We start from the raw sequence: 17,295 nt of genomic DNA on the forward strand, positions 1-17,295 counted from the left end.
TGCAAAAAATATCAAAATGAAATAACATTTTTAATGCCTATGTTTTATTTTTCAGTGCCAAATTTTATTTTCAATGCCAAAACTTGTCACTGTTTTACCTCCATCATCAGCCAATCATCAGTGCCTTTCACCTTCCACCAGTTTTGTTTTTGGTGGCACAGATAAAGCTTAAGATAAGGGTACAGAAAAGTATAGCAGTGACAGTAACTCTTCGCAGCGAAAAAAAAAAATGTACACTCAAATTTTTTTTCAATGATGACCTTTGTTTTTTAATTATTTAAAAATATTATTTATTTAAATCATTTTTAAAAAAAATTAAATGCCTATTTAGTTTTCAGTGGGTTTTTTGTGTATTTTAAATGCCACATTTTATTTTCAGAGCCAAAACTCACTGTCAGTGTTCCAGCTCCATAGCTGATGAAACCTTTGGCTGTATCACATCATTCACAGTGTAATAAAGAAACTTATTTTCACTGTACTACCTCTATATACTTTATGTAAAAAAGAAAAAAAAGAAGACAAATTTGGTTATTTGGTGTATCTTGGGCTTAGAAGAATAGAACAATAAGAAGAATAAAAAATAGCTATTTATGTTCTGGAATAATACAGTCAAATACTCTGATATCTGATATATAAAGTATTTGAATTTATTTCCAACATGTAAAAAAAAGGAAAGGAAATAATACACATGTGAACATACACAAGCATATAGACATGTCTGAAAAAGGAGAGGAAATTACTCAGACCATATATAACTATATGTAAAAAATATCTACATTGTTTTTTTGTTGTTGTTTTTGGGTTGGTTTTTTTTTACAGAAAAAGAGGAAAGATAGAAAATTAGATAAAAGTATTTGGCAATAGAAGCTATAAAACCCCAAACATATGTATATGATGGCATACTTTGACAAAATGGTATTAAAAGTAATTTTTTATATTTTTATACATATGGTTAATAAATTTGGGGGTAACAGTCCAAGCATGAGAAGTTCTCAAGATGTCACATGCGTCAAAAGTGCATGCGTGTGTTTGGTCAATAAAAGGTAAACAGATGGCGCTGGTAACTTAAACACAGCGTTTTTCCGAACCCTTATTGAGAAATCTCTGCTCTGATTGGATGAGTGGACCAAACAGACGCCCCCGCTGCAGCCAATCAGAGCGCGTTCTAAAACTTTGGCCTCGCCCCCTTCGTTAGGTCCACGTGTTTCGTCACGAAAACCGCTGTCTCTCGGAAGTTGCTCACTCCGCATTGTTGTCCTGGGTGCCCGTGGTCGTCGGGGCCATCTGTGTTTTTGTCTTTTACAGGTTTTAGGGCGCATTCAAATCACAAGGTGAGTAGAAATTAAGAAATTCAAATGATAAAGACTGAAATAAATAATGTGTTGATCTATTAGGACACGTGGTTTTCTGACGTTTCGGTGAGACCCTGTTCTGATGCAATACCGTTACTGCGCAGCTCACATTTTTGTGTCTCCTTTTGTCAGATAATGTGTGATTTATATTTCCGTTTATATTATTTGACACCTAACTCCTAAATATATTTATTATTTTTCTGTATGTATGAATTTAATGTGTGTAACATTAGCCGTAGATTCTGACCGTTACGTTGACATTTTTGCCATCCAGTCGGTGCTGAATCATACATATTTGAGCATCTTTTATTCTCTGGATCAATTTATTGTTTGAATTACCTGCCTTTTACTCTGCTATATAGAATTTAGTTACATTTTCACCGGCTGTTCCGGACAGCAGAAGGATTATAGTCTTTTAAATAACGATGGATTTGCGAGTTATTTCATCGATTGAGTGATGATTCATTAGTGATCACGGCGATGAAAACAAAATCGTCGTTCTGTCCGACCAGCTGTCAAAAAAATCCCTAAATATATTTAGTTTATTGCCGTTTTAAAAAATGACCAACTCATATACATGTTTTAGCAGCTGTAACCAGTATGTTTTTGGTAATTTGCCATGACGCGATAATGATACGCAGGGGCGTAGCTTTAGTTTCATCATTGTGGGGGACACAAATAAAACCCGGGTGGGGGGTGTCCTCCACTGGAAAATTTTGAGCATCAAAACTTTAATTTCCTGCATTATGGTTATTTTTTATGCACCAATGTGTGTATCATTTTATCAAAACAAGTCCTCAGCTTCTTTGTTTCGTAAATTAAGCATAGAGTCCTTTTAAATATAATAATGACAAGCTAAAAATCAAACCATTAGTAAAAAAAAACAAAGTATATTTGTTGTGTTGTTGTTGGAAAACCCCAAATATAACCAGCAAATATTAACATTTTAACAGCTTGAACCTCTCTGCATTCTCAACATTTTGCCTATGACAACACAATTATGATTATTATAGTTATTTTCTGTGATAACTTAGGATTGGCACAGGGTTAAAGGTTTATTTCACACTGTCTTCGTGTCTTGTGGTTAATTTTTATGCATCCATTTGCAGTGTTTCTCAGAGGATTAGAATCTGTTTGTGGTAATGACCCTAATATCTGTCCTGCTCCAAAAATGTAAAATCAGTGGTCGGCGGCAGATGTTGCGGTCCAAAAATAAATGAATGTGTGGGAAACCCTGAGTTTGTTCTATTTCTGCACATTCTTTTCACATGGTGTAAATGTTGACAAAATATGAGCTGCTTTCATGGTTTCATTGGAGGAGGAAAAGTGCACGTTCTAAATATAGATTGGGATGGCTCCCCTGCATTTCCCCCCAAATCTCCACCTATGCATTGGAAATTAATCAGCCATAAACAGGGGGGGGGAAAAATCGAAATTTTTGCAAAGATTTTTTTTTCTCATAAATTTGTAATATAATGTATAATGTAATGTAACTTAATCTTATTATAAAATAAGTGTTTTCATTTGGTGACATAATGTTGGAAAAAGGTAATAAATTGCAATTAATCACAATATATATGTTTTTCTTTAAAATTGCCATAATATTGTATCGTTTCTTAAGTATTGCAATAATATCATATTTTGGGGCCTCTGGTTATTCCCACCCTTAGCAAACACATCAATTTACTGTATCATAAGACTAAAAAAAGGTTTGTTATTTTTTACTTGTGTGGCTTCATATTCAGAATTTCAAAGCATGTGACTTTGTTCTCTTTTGATCAAGTAATTGATTGATGACCTAATCCTCTCAGCTCAAGAGTAGTGTCTTTATCAGCTCTTTTCCTGAAACATCTAATCACAGCGAGATTACACTTGGTTACCATCTGACCTTGCACTGGCTGTGGGTTTCCAGGTGTACATGCCTGCTGTTTTACGCTGTGTTTCTAGTGCCGGCATTCCTGCTGTTCACATTTGGCCCACCATTTGTTATGGCTGAGTGAATATCTATAGTCTGCTCTTCTTGTGCGATTGACCAGCTGATACTTTGTTGCTGGCAGAGCAGTTATCACACCAACACTTAACACAGTAATTATTGTGCTTTGAGCTCACAGAACATACCAACGGAGATTAGAAATGCCACAACTTAAGCAGATAACTGAGTCTGATAAGGTAAGAATATTAAAAGGGTTTTTCACTAGATTGGTTTTAATGTTGCCAGGCTCAGATCAGGTGACTTGTGTGCTGTGTTCCCTCAGCCTGGTAGGTATTCAAGGATTTTGATTCCCGGCTTACGGGTGGTTTATTCGACAGAAATTGGAGTTTTTCCTCGTTAAATCCCCTTGCGGGTCTTTCCAGCCAGGCAGCCTGAGCTCAGAGCCGCATGTGCTCTCACAGAGAGGATCACATTGCCCCTGTTGAACCCTGTAAGGCCACCAGATACTGCAGACTCTTTCCCACGTTCACCGCAGCACTTGTGAAACCTTAATTAGCGGTGTGACGTCTGGTGGCTGCAGAGATCTGATATCAAGAATTGAAGTAACACGTGAGCATGTAATGAGGGTTAACACTTGGTTGCTGTACCATTTTTCATTTTGTGAATAGATGGTAATCAGGTGGATTACTAGGATTACTACTAGTTAACCCTTTAAAACCTGGAGTGACCTTATTAGGGACAAGAAATGTCCCACAAATTTTGAGAAATTATGCAAAAAAATTCAAACTAAAACAAAGTTTATAAAAGGAGGATTGTTTGAAAATTATTTTTTAAAATGTACAGAAGATTCTATTTATAATTTTCAATGTGTTTTCGATCTATATGTTTATTTCATTTCCAGCACGTTTTTTTTTTTTTTTTTTTGAAGGAAATCAAAGCAGTTTAAACTGAAAAACACTGCAGTGCTCATTTTTCAAACGTTAAAGAAAGAAGAGAAGAAGAGAAAACGTTCATACCAAGGAGTCATTAGATTTTGTTTACGAGGATGTAAATAACTTTAAAGCAGCGTGCCTCAGGGCTGTTTTCTCTCCTGTGCAGACCTGTTTGCTTAAGATAGTTGTTTGACTCTGTGGACGTCGTCTGAACCCTTGGTGCCGTCAAAGAGGGGTTTTAAAAGCTGGCCTCTGTGTTTGCACTGCGCATTAGAGAAGGTTCATCTGCTGCCATTTCTGACACACAGAGGAGAAACCTAATGCATGTATGAAACATATACATCAGAACATATAGCCTGTAAAGGATAGGGAGGCATCTGATTGTTTGCGTTTTTTTAAGTATTTTTGAAGTAGTCACACGCTGTGGCGCACGATCAGGAGAGGCTACCTGGGAAAATGTTTGCCCTACTAGCAAAGAAAGAGGTCCATTTACGGAAATATCGCAATACATTTCTGTCTTTTGCATGTTAGCGTGCAGAAATTTCTCTGCATATTGTTGGGCTGCACCTCAGTTATTTTCATTTGCAATGAATCTGCAGATTATGTTGTTGATTAATCTTTTGTGAAAAACTTGGAAAATAGTGAAAAATATCACACAATTTACTAATTTTAGATAGTCTTCACATAATATAAGGTTTGAACTTGTTAGTTTGATTAAAAAAAAAAAAACAGCTTTTAATCAGTTACCAAAACAATTGCAGATTAATCGTCAACTAATCCCCCTTTTGCCTGCCCAAAATTGTTTTCTCAGACTTGTTATATTTCTCTTCATGTTATACTGAACTCCAGTTTAAGATAATGTTTACCATTTAGTGACTCTTAAATTGTTTTACAACCAATCAGTCAGTCATTTAAGTTTCACAGACACAAAGATAACCTGAGGTGGATACACACGAGTGTTTGCCTGGAAATGCATAAGAATAAGCAGTAAAAGGGATTTTGCTCTTCATATCAACAAATGAAATAGATGAAATTGTATAAAATGCAGTTTCAGTGAAATGTAGCCATATTAGTTTAATCAGTTTGTGCGTTAAAAGGACAGTAATCGTGAATATAAGTCTGGACGTTCTGAGGTAGTGTCTTCATTTATGATGCTAGCTGCTTGAGGGTTGAAGATGTATACGTAAGATGTATGCTGATGTAACCGGTAAAATGTGTCATTCTTAGTTTTCAGTCAGTGAATGATGCAATATTAGCAGAAGCTCGATCAGCCACTCCTGCACGTCTTTCCACTACTTTCTGTTCCGTTTTCACATGTTGAGCTGATGAAATTTAGAGAGTGGTTGACTAATGTGTTTGCTCCTTATGACATTGTTAAAATATCAAGTCATGAATGTGCGCAGAACTGACACTATGGGAGAAAAAAGGTGAGGGGGAAGTTGCCAAAAGCTCCTGGTTAAGGATGACGAGGCGTTATTTGTCAGCGCTGCTATGACTCAGCATTTAGGAAGAAAAGAGTGGTGAGTTTTCGCTGGGTGTTGCTCATGTGTGGTAACATAACAGTTTAGTTAGAAATGAATTTAAAGGAATACTTCACTAAAACGATCATTTTTATATTAATTACTCATTCTGTATAACATTGAATTTATTTGTAAAACGTTGGTTTTCTCGCATGCCTTCATGGTGAGCGGAAAATCCAAAAAGTAAGAAAAGTAATGATGAATTGGAGTAATTGGCAGCCACGTGAAACAATCTTTTCATTGAAATCCCACCTCCCAGCTCGTTCTGCTATCGATCACTCACGTCTATTTTCTGGCCAATGAAAGTGCTGGAATTTGGGATTTCAGAAAAAAAAGCAGAGTTTAGGTCCAGATGCATGAAAGTGGCGATGAGGACCTACTGTTGCATCTGTTTACTGATGGAGGCAGCTGCAGCTCCTGCTTTTAGCGAGGTAAAGTTACTGTTATTGTCAGTGGAGTCGAGAACTTACAGGTGTTTTAACATAGTTTCAGTGTTGTTAGACATGGATCCATTTAAATTCATTTTATCAGGAGCTTTCTGTGTTTTTGGATCTTTCATTTACTGCAGAGGCTAAAAATTTTACTCACAAAGTCAAGGTAACATCAGGTGAGTATTTGATTAACAAATGATCATTTTGTGGGTGGAGTATTTGTGTGGGCATTATAAAGCTCAGTGGTATGACTCAGCGATAATAAAAGAAAGGAGTGGCTCTGTGTTTGTTTTGCACTGGGTGCTGCGGACATGTGGTGACATATCATTATCAGCGACGGGAGACGTACATTTACTGAGAGCTTCGAGCTGGAGATGGTTTCACAGTTTTTGCTGGCAAACTTGCAAAACAGAACATTTTAGTGTGTATTAAAAAACCTCCCAGATTATAAAATAAACCTTTTCCCTGTGTTTTGTTTCAGGTAAGCCATGCCGTCAGTCCCCTCAACCAAAGAGACCCCCGTCAAGGGCCCCGTGTGCCCTCACGCTGCCAAGCTGCTCAACCACACCAACGGAGAGGGCAAACTCCGGGAGGGTTCGTTCCCTGTGAACGGGGTTGACAAGCTGCCGCCGGCGGACACGGAAGAGGCCAACAGAACCATTCAGATCAACACAAAGAACGGCGCTACTGAGAGGAAATGGATCCGGCCCGACCTCCCCAGCCGCTGCAAATGGAGCCTTGGAGCATCGAAAGCTGACTCCCCACACACACAAGCCCAAAGGTCAGCGTGATGTTCAAATTTCAACCACTTTTACACGTGAAACAATTGACTGCCGGCAAAATGTCAACTCAGCACTTGGAGGTGTTTGCACTGAAAGTTGTTTTTGCACAGATATTAATTATTTCTTTGTTTAAACTAATGAAGACCCAGTTTTGTCTAACCCTCTGGGAGTGCCTCTCTTCAAACAAATGGAAACAAACATTATAATCTCACTATTGGTTTGAGTTAGATGCTGGTGTGATCATTTTGCAGTGAATCTTTGTTCATAGTTTCTCTGAATGTGGCTGAAACACTGTTTTCTCCTCACAGAGAGGTGGCTCCAGCCATTCTCCCAAACATCCTGCACAGGATCGGAGACACTCCCTTGGTTCGCATCAACAAGATCCCCAAAGCGTTTGGACTTAAATGCGAATTACGTGAGTCAAACCGAGACATATCCTGAGATCAGACAGGTGTGACCGTTGATTACTCATCGGTATGTAAAAACACGAGTGGTGGGTTGAGACTTGTTATATGTGTTGCAGGTCAGGATTCGTTTCATTTTAAATAAGACGTACACTTGAAGATAGATTGCATCATTCAATTTTCTAAATCAATTCGTGTCAAAAATTACCTTGAACCCTTTGAAATTGGTTTTCAGACACCTTTAACAAGCATTGAAATTATCTGAACAGCAGTAAATTGGTATGATTTCTTTTCAAAATAAATTCGGCAAGAAATATCCCAGAAATTACAAGAATTTTGCAAAAGGAGACATTTAAAGATGCTTAAAAAGAGAGAGAATCATCCAAAAACTATCAAAAAACTAAGGGATTTTTTTTTCAGAAAAATTCTTCTTAATTTTTGTAAATTTATATTTAAAATTCTGTTTTCTTTTTAATGTTAGGATTTTTTCAGGTCATTTCTTTTTTTTATTTATTCATTTGCTTCAGGTAATTTTCCTGTACCCTTTTGCTTATTTGTTGCAAATGTTTGGGTCATTTTTTGTTAGTTGCTCATTACCTTCTTTCCATTTTTTTTTTAAGGAAATCAAGCGAATTTGCCCAGGTTTTTAAGGGTTAAAGGAATACTTCGACACTCAAATTACCATTTGTATATCAATTACTCACCCCTGTTATGTCATTTTTTTAAAGAAAACTTAAAAGTTTTCCTTTTAAGTCTCCAAAGTGAAGAAAAAAAACAAAAACTAAGGAAATGGTAGACAGATGTGTTGATATAGTTTTGATGTTTTTAAAAGTGGACCACAGTGACCTCACTTCATTAAGAATAGTCTCTGTTTTTTCATAGTTCACCGCAGAGCCACTCAAGAAAAACAAAGTTTTCCTCACAAATTCACACACTATGAGAAGTTGATATATGAATGGTAATTTTGGGATAACATATTCTTTTAATGTAACAAATCATTCTGTTGTGTATTTGCAGTGGCCAAGTGTGAGTTTTTCAATGCTGGCGGCAGCGTCAAAGACCGGATCAGCCTGCGTATGGTGGAGGACGCTGAGCGAGCGGGGATCCTCAAGCCTGGAGACACCATTATAGAGCCAACCTCTGGAAACACTGGTAATGAACCGCATGTGTTGCTATGGTGGAAGAAGGCATTTAACAGCACTAATGGTATGTTAATTATGAAAGCAGCAGTGTTGTAAAGTTTGTGTGTTTTTTAGGTATTGGATTGGCTCTGGCTGCAGCTGTGAAAGGCTACCGCTGCATCATCGTCATGCCAGAGAAGATGAGTATGGAGAAGGTGAGATCTGTCAGACTGAAACTATCACTCTGTCACAGTGCTAAGTCTCGTTGATGTAGTTGTGATTGCTGGATTTATGGGTTTTGATGGACACTAATTGTTGGACTCTTGCATGTAACACATGGAAGACCAAAACGGTGTGTGTGTGTGTGTGTGTGTGTGTAGACCACTGGGGTACTGCATTTTCCTGTATTTGTTGTGTGTAATTTATAAAATACAGTACAAGTGAAATATGTACAAGTGAAACTGAGACGTGCACCTGTTTCCTTCTATGATCTGATAATTTGTTTATTTTAACCCATTAAACTCCAGGCCAGAAACTGCCCATTGTGCTTCATGAAAGCATGAGAAAACGTGATATTTTCTTAATGAAGTATTTTTCAGTTTAAAACCTTTCTCATGTAAACTGAATTAGCTTGATTGTAATATAGGGCTACTGTAAGTTCACATTGCTACTGTAGTACTGATCACATCTAAATAGTGGTCTTGGTTTTGGCAGACAGTTCTGACATGACACAGCTTACTTGTATGACAAAATAAAGACATCATCTGATGCAGTGTTATTTTGTCACACGGCCATTTTCTGTGCAAGTATATACAAAAAAAAAAGTTTTATTAGGAATCTTTAAGTATTAGTGTAATATGTTGAAAGTTTTTTCTTAGATTTTTCAGTTTTTCTTTGATACAGGTGGATGTCCTGAGAGGTCTCGGAGCCGAGATTGTCCGCACACCCACCAGCGCTCGCTTCGATTCACCAGAGTCTCACGTGGGCGTGGCTTGGCGCCTTAAAAATGAGATCCCCAACTCTCACATCCTGGACCAGTACCGTAACCCGAGCAATCCTCTGGCTCACTACGACACCACAGCTGAGGAGATCCTGGAGCAGTGCGACGGTACGAAGTTACCCGTGACACAAACAAAACATCTGTGAATGGCGACTTAATTGTGTTGAAAATCAAAGTCCACCCAGCATTCAGAGGGTTTAATTTAAAGTTTTGAGAAGATACAGTACCGTTTTTTGCAATGAAATTGTTACAGTAATGTAACAAATGGAAATGGAAAATGTATTGTCATGTTACATTATGTGTCCTTGGAAAAGTCATGGGCAAGTTTCTGAAATTTTGAAAATGTTTGTCTGTTCAAATTTCTGATTGTGTTGCCGTCTGTTCAAATACATTTTTATCAGTCGAGTGAACCTGAATTTTCTCCCTACAGGTAAACTGGACATGCTGGTGGCAGGAGCAGGCACAGGCGGGACGATCACAGGCATCGCCCGCAAACTGAAGGAAAGATGCCCAAATATCAAAGTAAGATATCTTTCACCTGAAGTCAAATAGTCTTGTTTTGTTTTCTAAGATCATATTTCTGATTATTCTGTTGTGAAGCAGTGGAGCATGGCTGGACTAACGGTCTGCAGAGCGACTCGTTGTTTATGAATGGCATGTATTGTGTGCAGATTGTTGGTGTTGACCCAGAAGGCTCCATCCTGGCTGAACCCGAGGAGCTCAACAAGACCGATAAGACCCAGTACGAGGTGGAGGGTATCGGCTACGACTTTATCCCCACCGTGCTCGACAGATCAGTGAGTTTCATCGACCGTTTTTACCTCACCTCACTTATTTTTATGTTTAACCCTTTGAAACCTGCATCAACACCTTTCACAAGCTGTTTGAATCTTTGAAACCAGGTAAATTGGTTTTAAAAACATGGGTGAAAAGGCAGTGACCAAGATGGCAAAAAATGTCCCACAAAGTTTTCACAAGCAAGAAATTAGTAAAAAGTGACAAGAAAATTACCTAAAAATGAGCTTTAAAAAGATACTAGAAAATGATCCAAACAATAGAAAAAACTGTATTTATAGTTATAATAATTTGATTTTTAAAATTAGTTTAAATAACCTAAAATACATTTAATAAATACATGTATATAAATTTCATTTTCAGATTTTAAAGGTCATTTTCTTGTTTGTTTGTGGGGTTTTTTTTAACCTGCTAATTTTCAGGTTTTTTCTTTGTTGTAACCTTAAATATTTTTTTGCACATTTTGGGAGTGTCTCTTGCTTTTTGTTGCTAGTTGCCTTCTCCCCATGTTTGGAAAAGAAATCAAATTATTTTGTTCAATTTTTAAATGTTAACTGACCCACATTATTTAAAAAAAGAGACATATCCGTCCTAATACTCATGGAAACAGGTTTTAATTTTTCTATTTTTTTTTTAGGTGATTGATACCTGGTACAAATCGGATGATGAGGAGTCCTTCAACATGTCTCGCATGCTCATGAGAGAGGAGGGTCTGCTGTGTGGTAAGCTCTCAGGCTCCCAAAGACACCAGAGGTCTGGTTGAGGTTATAAAATGAGCTCAACATTTATTTTTGTCTGCGACAGGTGGCAGCTCTGGGACCGCCATGGCAGCGGCAGTAAAAATGGCCAAAGAGCTGGAGGAGGGTCAGCGCTGCGTGGTCATCCTGCCAGACTCCATCCGCAACTACATGTGAGAATCCCCATCAGACAGTCTGTTTCTCTAACGTCAAAAACATTCATTAAAACAGCAACTACTTTCTTTGACAACTCGAAGCAGGTCTTGATGCACTGTGTCAGCTTGCCTAGTAGTACATGCGCCTCCCATTGTTTCCCATATATTCAGTAAAGAAACTGTCCTGTAACTTATTCCCAATTAATTTGTGCAACAAATTGTGTCGATATCTCCAAAAAAATATTTGATAGATAAAAAGGTGAAAAGGGTTTTGCAGATTTTAGGGCTATGAAACATTCGAAAATAGAAATGATATCCAAATCAGCAAAAATACCAATGGCACTGGCTGTTACAGAGTTCGAAGGGGTCATTATCCTTTGGGGTGCAGTTTTGGCACCCCCCTCCGGTTGGTGACCAAGGCAACCGCATATCTCGCCTATAATCTGCCAGCAATAACAGATAGCTTTGTTCAGACGGCAGTTCTCCTGTTTGTCACTTCATTTTTTTGCTACGTCCAGCTTCCCCACGTGGCCAATCAAGGTCATTTAATCAGCATAATTTCAAGGAGATCAGTAGTAGAAGTATTCAAAGCTACTCAAGCAAAAGTACTAAAAAGGAGGGAGAAAACAGGGGATTTGTACTTAACTCATTGAGTGCCACCCCTATTATATAAATGAAAGTGGCTTGTGCCAGCTTTTCGGACCATTTTAAGTCATCTTTCAAGACCCACAGAATATTTTGTACAAAGACTCTGAAGATACAGAATAGCTCAAATAAAAGAAGAAACTCTCTTTTTTGTCGTGGTAAAAAACGTTAGTTTGCACCTTGTTCTATTCTTGCTTTATCTGAAGTTGAATAGAGGCTAGTTTCATCAAAAAGACCACTTTTTTGCTAAAAGCTAAAAAAAAATGCATTTTTGTGAAAGGGTGTCTGTTAAGTAAAACAGTGATTTGAATGTACAAATCACTCTGCTCTCTGATCCCAACTACTCCACTTCATGCTTTGACCTACCGTCTTTTGTACCGCAACTACGAATCCAAGCAGCCCCAAAATTTCACACAGGGAGCATGAGAGTGCCCCCTTGTGCCAGCTGCCGAAAACACACTTTGACGTATATATACGTCAGTGGCACTCAAGCGTTTGCTTTTAAATGATGTATATATACATCAATGGTGCTCAGTGAGTTAAGTACACTACTTGAGTAAAAGTGCTTATTTACATTCCACCACTGCTTAAGGTCAGCCGGGTCTTCAGGTCTTGATTGTGATTGTCATGCTGTTTTTTTTTTTTTTTTTCTTTTTAGGTCTAAGTTCCTGAGTGACAAGTGGATGGTCCAGAAGGGCTTCCTGAGTGAGGAGGACCTCATGGTGAAGAAACCATGGTATGTATAATTACAGGGTGGATTCTCTTCTTATGCAAATCCCCTGTGTTGTTTCCTCTCTGTGTTATGCAAATTAGGTTTTGCAAAACCTTGTAATTTCTCTGTGATCATCAGGTGGTGGAACCTGAAGCTGCAGGGTTTGAACCTGTGCGCCCCGCTGACCGTCCTGCCCACCGTCTCCTGCCAGAGGACCATTAAAATCCTCAAGGAGAAGGGCTTCGACCAGGCGCCCGTGGTGGATGAGGCTGGGTGAGCGTGCTGAGAGAGAAACGAGCTCACGGTTATGTTGTGCTCAGCAAAGGCTTTAAGTATAACCCGTGTGTGTGTGTGTGTGTGTGTGTGTGTGTGTGTGTGTGCGCGCGCGCAGGTTAATCCTCGGCATGGTGACTCTCGGGAACATGCTCGCCTGTATTCTGGCAGGGAAGATCAAGCTGTCAGACCCGGTCAGCAAAGTGCTTTACAAGCAGTTCAAACAGGTCAGACGCTCACCTAAACGCTCTCTTTTCAGCTCTTTTATTCAAAGAAATACAAAGTTTTGTGAAAGTGATGCCCCTTAGAGGTTTCATAGCCTTAAGGTAAAGACTAAATTCTCAAATATGATTAGCTGACAGCAGCCAATGAGACGAACCAGTTCAGGGGAGGATCTGAAGGTGGAAAAGGCTGTAAATTAAATCGATTAAGGGGATTTTAGAGAGTCAGGGTGTGAAACAAGACGAAGTCCAGTTGAGATGTTTTGACTGGAGTTTGTCCAAATCAGATTGTAAAACCAGACAGTTGTAATTTTAGTCTTCCAAGCAACTGTTATCAAAAGTTTTTTAGTGAGAGGAAAGTTTTATGACTTTACAGACTTATAAAATCCAGAATAATTTCCCCATGAGGTCCTTGTGAATGAGTTGTGTTCATTTAAATATGAATGATTTGATTTCATTGCTGTATTTCTGTCCTTTTTAGATCCGTCTGACTGATAATTTGGGAAAGCTATCCCGTATCTTGGAGACTGACCACTTTGCCCTCGTGGTGCATGAACAGATCCAATGTAAGTACATTCTCACACAGCCACATATACACACGTCCAACGAGCATCTTTCTTGGGCTCAAAATTTTGATAAACTCATCAACTATGTCTACATGCGTACGCCACTTTTGGACCACAACCAACCAGTTGGAAACCACTTTGTTAGTGCGCATTGATCAGATTAAGCATGGCTGCATGTAAACAGGAATATTAAAGGAATAATCATTTTTGATTGAATATCTAACAGCTGAGTTAGGAATATTATATTTTTATAAATAAGGGCAAAAATCGTAATGTAAACGTAGTCACTGTGTGCAAAATGTTTTGCTTTGGCTCCCCCTGGTGGTAGTTGTATTAAACCTAAATCACTAGTAGCGGTGATTGATTTTATTTGTCAGATAAACGATCAATGTCTTTATTGCAATTAACCTAGATGTGAGTTTGCACGTGCAGGGTCAATGTCTTCCTCAAGGACACACTATTGACAGCCGCAGCTCGAATGTGGACCCGAGACCCTTCCACACCCACGTTTCTATGATAACATCGGTCTGCCAGTGGGCCGACTGATCATTCCTCTCTGATACACGAGTGTCAAAGTGCAGCAGAAATGGGTTTTGGACAAAATGAACAGTAGTTACATAATTCAGAAACATTATATAAGAAGCATTCAAATGGGGGACGACTTTGATAGTACCGTGTAGCTTTTATTGTGTATTTTTCTTTGATTTTAGGTGTTAAATAGGAAATCAGCAAAATTATTCTCTGGATCTGAACACGAAAAAACGGCATTATGTCTAAACACACAGTTTACTGAATTCATTCGGGGTTTATACGTTTTTTTTTCCTCTTTAGCAGCTGCACTAAAATAATCCCCGGTGTGGTGTGCCAGAGTACGAGTGTCAGATCAAAGCTGGACACACACTGACCTTTAAATATTGTGAAATTGCTCTTACACACATTTTATGAAGCCACTGGCCAAGTTTGATTTTGTCAACACTGTATAAAAAAAATCCAGTAACTTTAAATTAGAAAGTATGTTAAAATCTAAAATAGAAATACAGTAATAATAAAAACAATGTTAACATTAGTATGTAAAATATTTAAATTGTAAATGTTTAGAATGTGCTGAGTGTGTAAAAAATATAAAAACTTTGTTCCGTATGCTACAAAACAATATATAAAACTAGTGTGTTAAGTTAGAAATATAAAATATTTGTGTGATGCTACAGTGAACAACGCAATATATGCATAAGTATGAATAACAGTAAGAATATATACAATATATATGATATCTGTAGCAATATACATTTAAGAGTTATATTGCATATTTGAATAATTGCACAGAATATTGCTGTAGCTGAATTATTGCACACTTAAGACTGTGTATATTGATCAGAAATCATTGATCAGCAGCTTTCTCTTCCTCCACGAAACAAACAGACCCAGTGATTTAGAACGGTAAAAACACTGAATAAAGCAGTTTAATTTATATATACATATATATCACCAATACGCCCCTCAAACAATATTAGTTACAAACATACTTCATCTCTCGCAGTTTTCTTTATACTGTCATCTCACATGGTTAACATGCAGTGTTACAGTAACTGTAGTAGGCCAAACTGTAGGTCAACACAGACAAAACGATAGAAAAAGAGCACAACAACCATCAGCTCATTCCAAAAAATAATTACATAAGTAAATATTAAGACAGTAATTTATATTAATAATAATATTTTTAAAAGATGGATGAATAAATACATAATGTGTTTTTCTCATGACCCTATCTTGCACCAGTTTTTGGTTTGTCCGTTCTGGGCCACTGTTGAAACAACATGGTGTGCTCCAAAGACGAGGAGCCGCTCCCTATGTAGATAAAGTGACTCCTTCCAAGGTAACAAATGCACAGTGATGCTCATTTTCAGGTGATTAAACACTAAAGAAAATGAATCAATTTCTGCCAATAAAATCCAACACACTGGGGCTTTCAATATAGAATTTGCAGCACCACTTTTTCTAAAAGCAAAATAAGGAGTTTTAAAGTGGAAACAGTCATGTCGGGGAAGCAGGGTGGTCATTCTTTGCGATGTACTCTCAATCCTTCACTCCATCTTCATCACTCTCTCTCTTGCATCCTCTTCTTCCCGCAGACTTGACAGACGGCTCTCCGAGTCTGAAGCAGATGGTGTTCGGGGTGGTGACTGCCGTCGACCTGCTCAACTTCGTCACAGGCCGAGAAAGGAGAGAGCGCTCAATGTCAGAGTCCACCGATGAGCTCAACTGAAGCGCACAGTACATACTTGTACATTTCTAACACAAACACAATGATGAGTTTAGTAGACGTGTCTGAATGACGGAAAATATAATCTTGTGAAGTTTTTGATCGAGGTTGCTCTTTATAAAAGATACATTTTTTTGTATGTTTTAAGTCTTAAGGTATGATAAGCAAAATATGCGCCAGTATGTTTCGTAGGGTTCCTTATTATATGAAGCAGTTGATTATTACTTATATTTGCTTTTAGCACTCAAAGCAATTTTTTTTTAAGTTTCTAATGTGTAGAAAGCTTTTTGTTTTGTATCTGTTGCTGTTTTGTTTGTCTGAAAAATACAAAGATTGTTTCACCGTGGGCCTTGTGCACCAATCAAACATCAGATATAAGGCATAGAATTATATAAAAGCCACATTCATGTCATTTATCCAGATTATTATACAAGTAGGAAGCTGCTGTATATACGCATATTATCTTTCCAGTGCTGCTCATTACGTGCTGCGTTTCCATTTGTGTATTTGTCACAGAAAGAGAAATCAATGCAGAGTGTAATCAAATTTCTTGAGAGAAATCGTGTTCTTTTAATTTACTTTTTCCACACAGCGGCGCCTGTGGTGTAACTGTAAAGAGGTCTTGACTATTTAATCTTACCTGTGTCTGAGAGAAACATTTTGTATTGCATCATTTTTTCTTTAATGAATGTGTATGATTAAATAAAGTTTAAAGGAACTCTGTGACTGTTTGTTTACAGCCAATTAGGTTTATTATGCTTTTATTTTTGTACATTTTTTCTGCTAAAATTGCCCAGAGTGCTGTTTTATGTAAAAGGAAGTTGTAAATTTAAAAGAAATGTAAAAAAAGGTAAATATACAGGGATACATTTAAAATGCAATTTTCATGTAACAGTTACATATATAAACATCTTACTATTTAACTTATTTTAGCCATCTTTTTAATCCAGGTCCCTTATATTTAAGGGGATCACAAGATTAAAATAAATCAAAAACATAACTATTTCATTACCCAAAATTATGATTATATTTTTGTACTTCTCTTTACTATTGATATTAATTAATTCTTTATTTTTTAAACTTTTTTGTTTGTTTTAGACCTCTAATTGCGTATATTGTGTATTGTATATTTGCCATTCTTTTTTAACATAATTTTGAGGGTTTTTGGGGGGGTATTATTATTATTATTATTGCTATTATAATTATTATACTTTTAAAAGATTAGTCTACTTTTACTTTTAATACTTCAAGTAAATGTTTCTGTATATACTTACATACTATAAAAGTAGGACTTTTAACAGAGTAACAGAGTATTTTCACAATTTGGTAAAGGTACTTTTACTCAAGTGAAAGTTGTGAATACTTCCACCTCTGACAGTCATTAACACGTTGTGTTTGTGTCTGCCATGTGGGTTGTTGCGTATGTAACGTTAAACTCATCGTCCCGAGTGGGCGG

At 37.4% G+C, this 17,295-nt stretch overlaps 1 protein-coding gene across 1 annotated transcript; it reads left to right on the forward strand.

Moving 5' to 3' along the window:
- The first annotated feature begins 1,215 nt into the window (after nucleotides 1-1,215).
- On the forward strand, nucleotides 1,216-16,557 carry LOC121962760 (cystathionine beta-synthase-like). The gene is made up of 15 exons (XM_042513048.1): nucleotides 1,216-1,331; nucleotides 6,650-6,949; nucleotides 7,259-7,365; nucleotides 8,372-8,506; nucleotides 8,611-8,690; nucleotides 9,379-9,583; nucleotides 9,906-9,997; nucleotides 10,147-10,272; nucleotides 10,908-10,992; nucleotides 11,075-11,180; nucleotides 12,466-12,543; nucleotides 12,658-12,792; nucleotides 12,911-13,019; nucleotides 13,495-13,579; nucleotides 15,709-16,557. The coding sequence occupies exons 2-15, from the start codon at nucleotides 6,657-6,659 to the stop codon at nucleotides 15,840-15,842; spliced, it is 1,770 nt and encodes a 589-aa protein (XP_042368982.1). The 5' UTR covers nucleotides 1,216-1,331; nucleotides 6,650-6,656; the 3' UTR covers nucleotides 15,843-16,557.
- Nucleotides 16,558-17,295: the final 738 nt, after the last annotated feature.

The sequence above is a fragment of the Plectropomus leopardus genome, chromosome 24 (assembly GCF_008729295.1).
Source record: "Plectropomus leopardus isolate mb chromosome 24, YSFRI_Pleo_2.0, whole genome shotgun sequence".
NCBI classification, from domain to species: Eukaryota; Metazoa; Chordata; class Actinopteri; order Perciformes; family Serranidae; genus Plectropomus; species Plectropomus leopardus.

What these genes read in the sequence shown, in the direction of transcription:
- LOC121962760 (XM_042513048.1), top strand. Translation starts at nt 6,657, where the DNA reads ATGCCGTCAGTCCCCTCAACCAAAGAGACCCCCGTCAAGGGCCCCGTG. An exon ending in CCACACACACAAGCCCAAAG is followed by an intron (nt 6,950 to 7,258) that starts GTCAGCGTGATG and finishes TTCTCCTCACAG; the next exon opens with AGAGGTGGCTCCAGCCATTC. An exon ending in CCACCGTGCTCGACAGATCA is followed by an intron (nt 10,273 to 10,907) that starts GTGAGTTTCATC and finishes TTTTTTTTTTAG; the next exon opens with GTGATTGATACCTGGTACAA.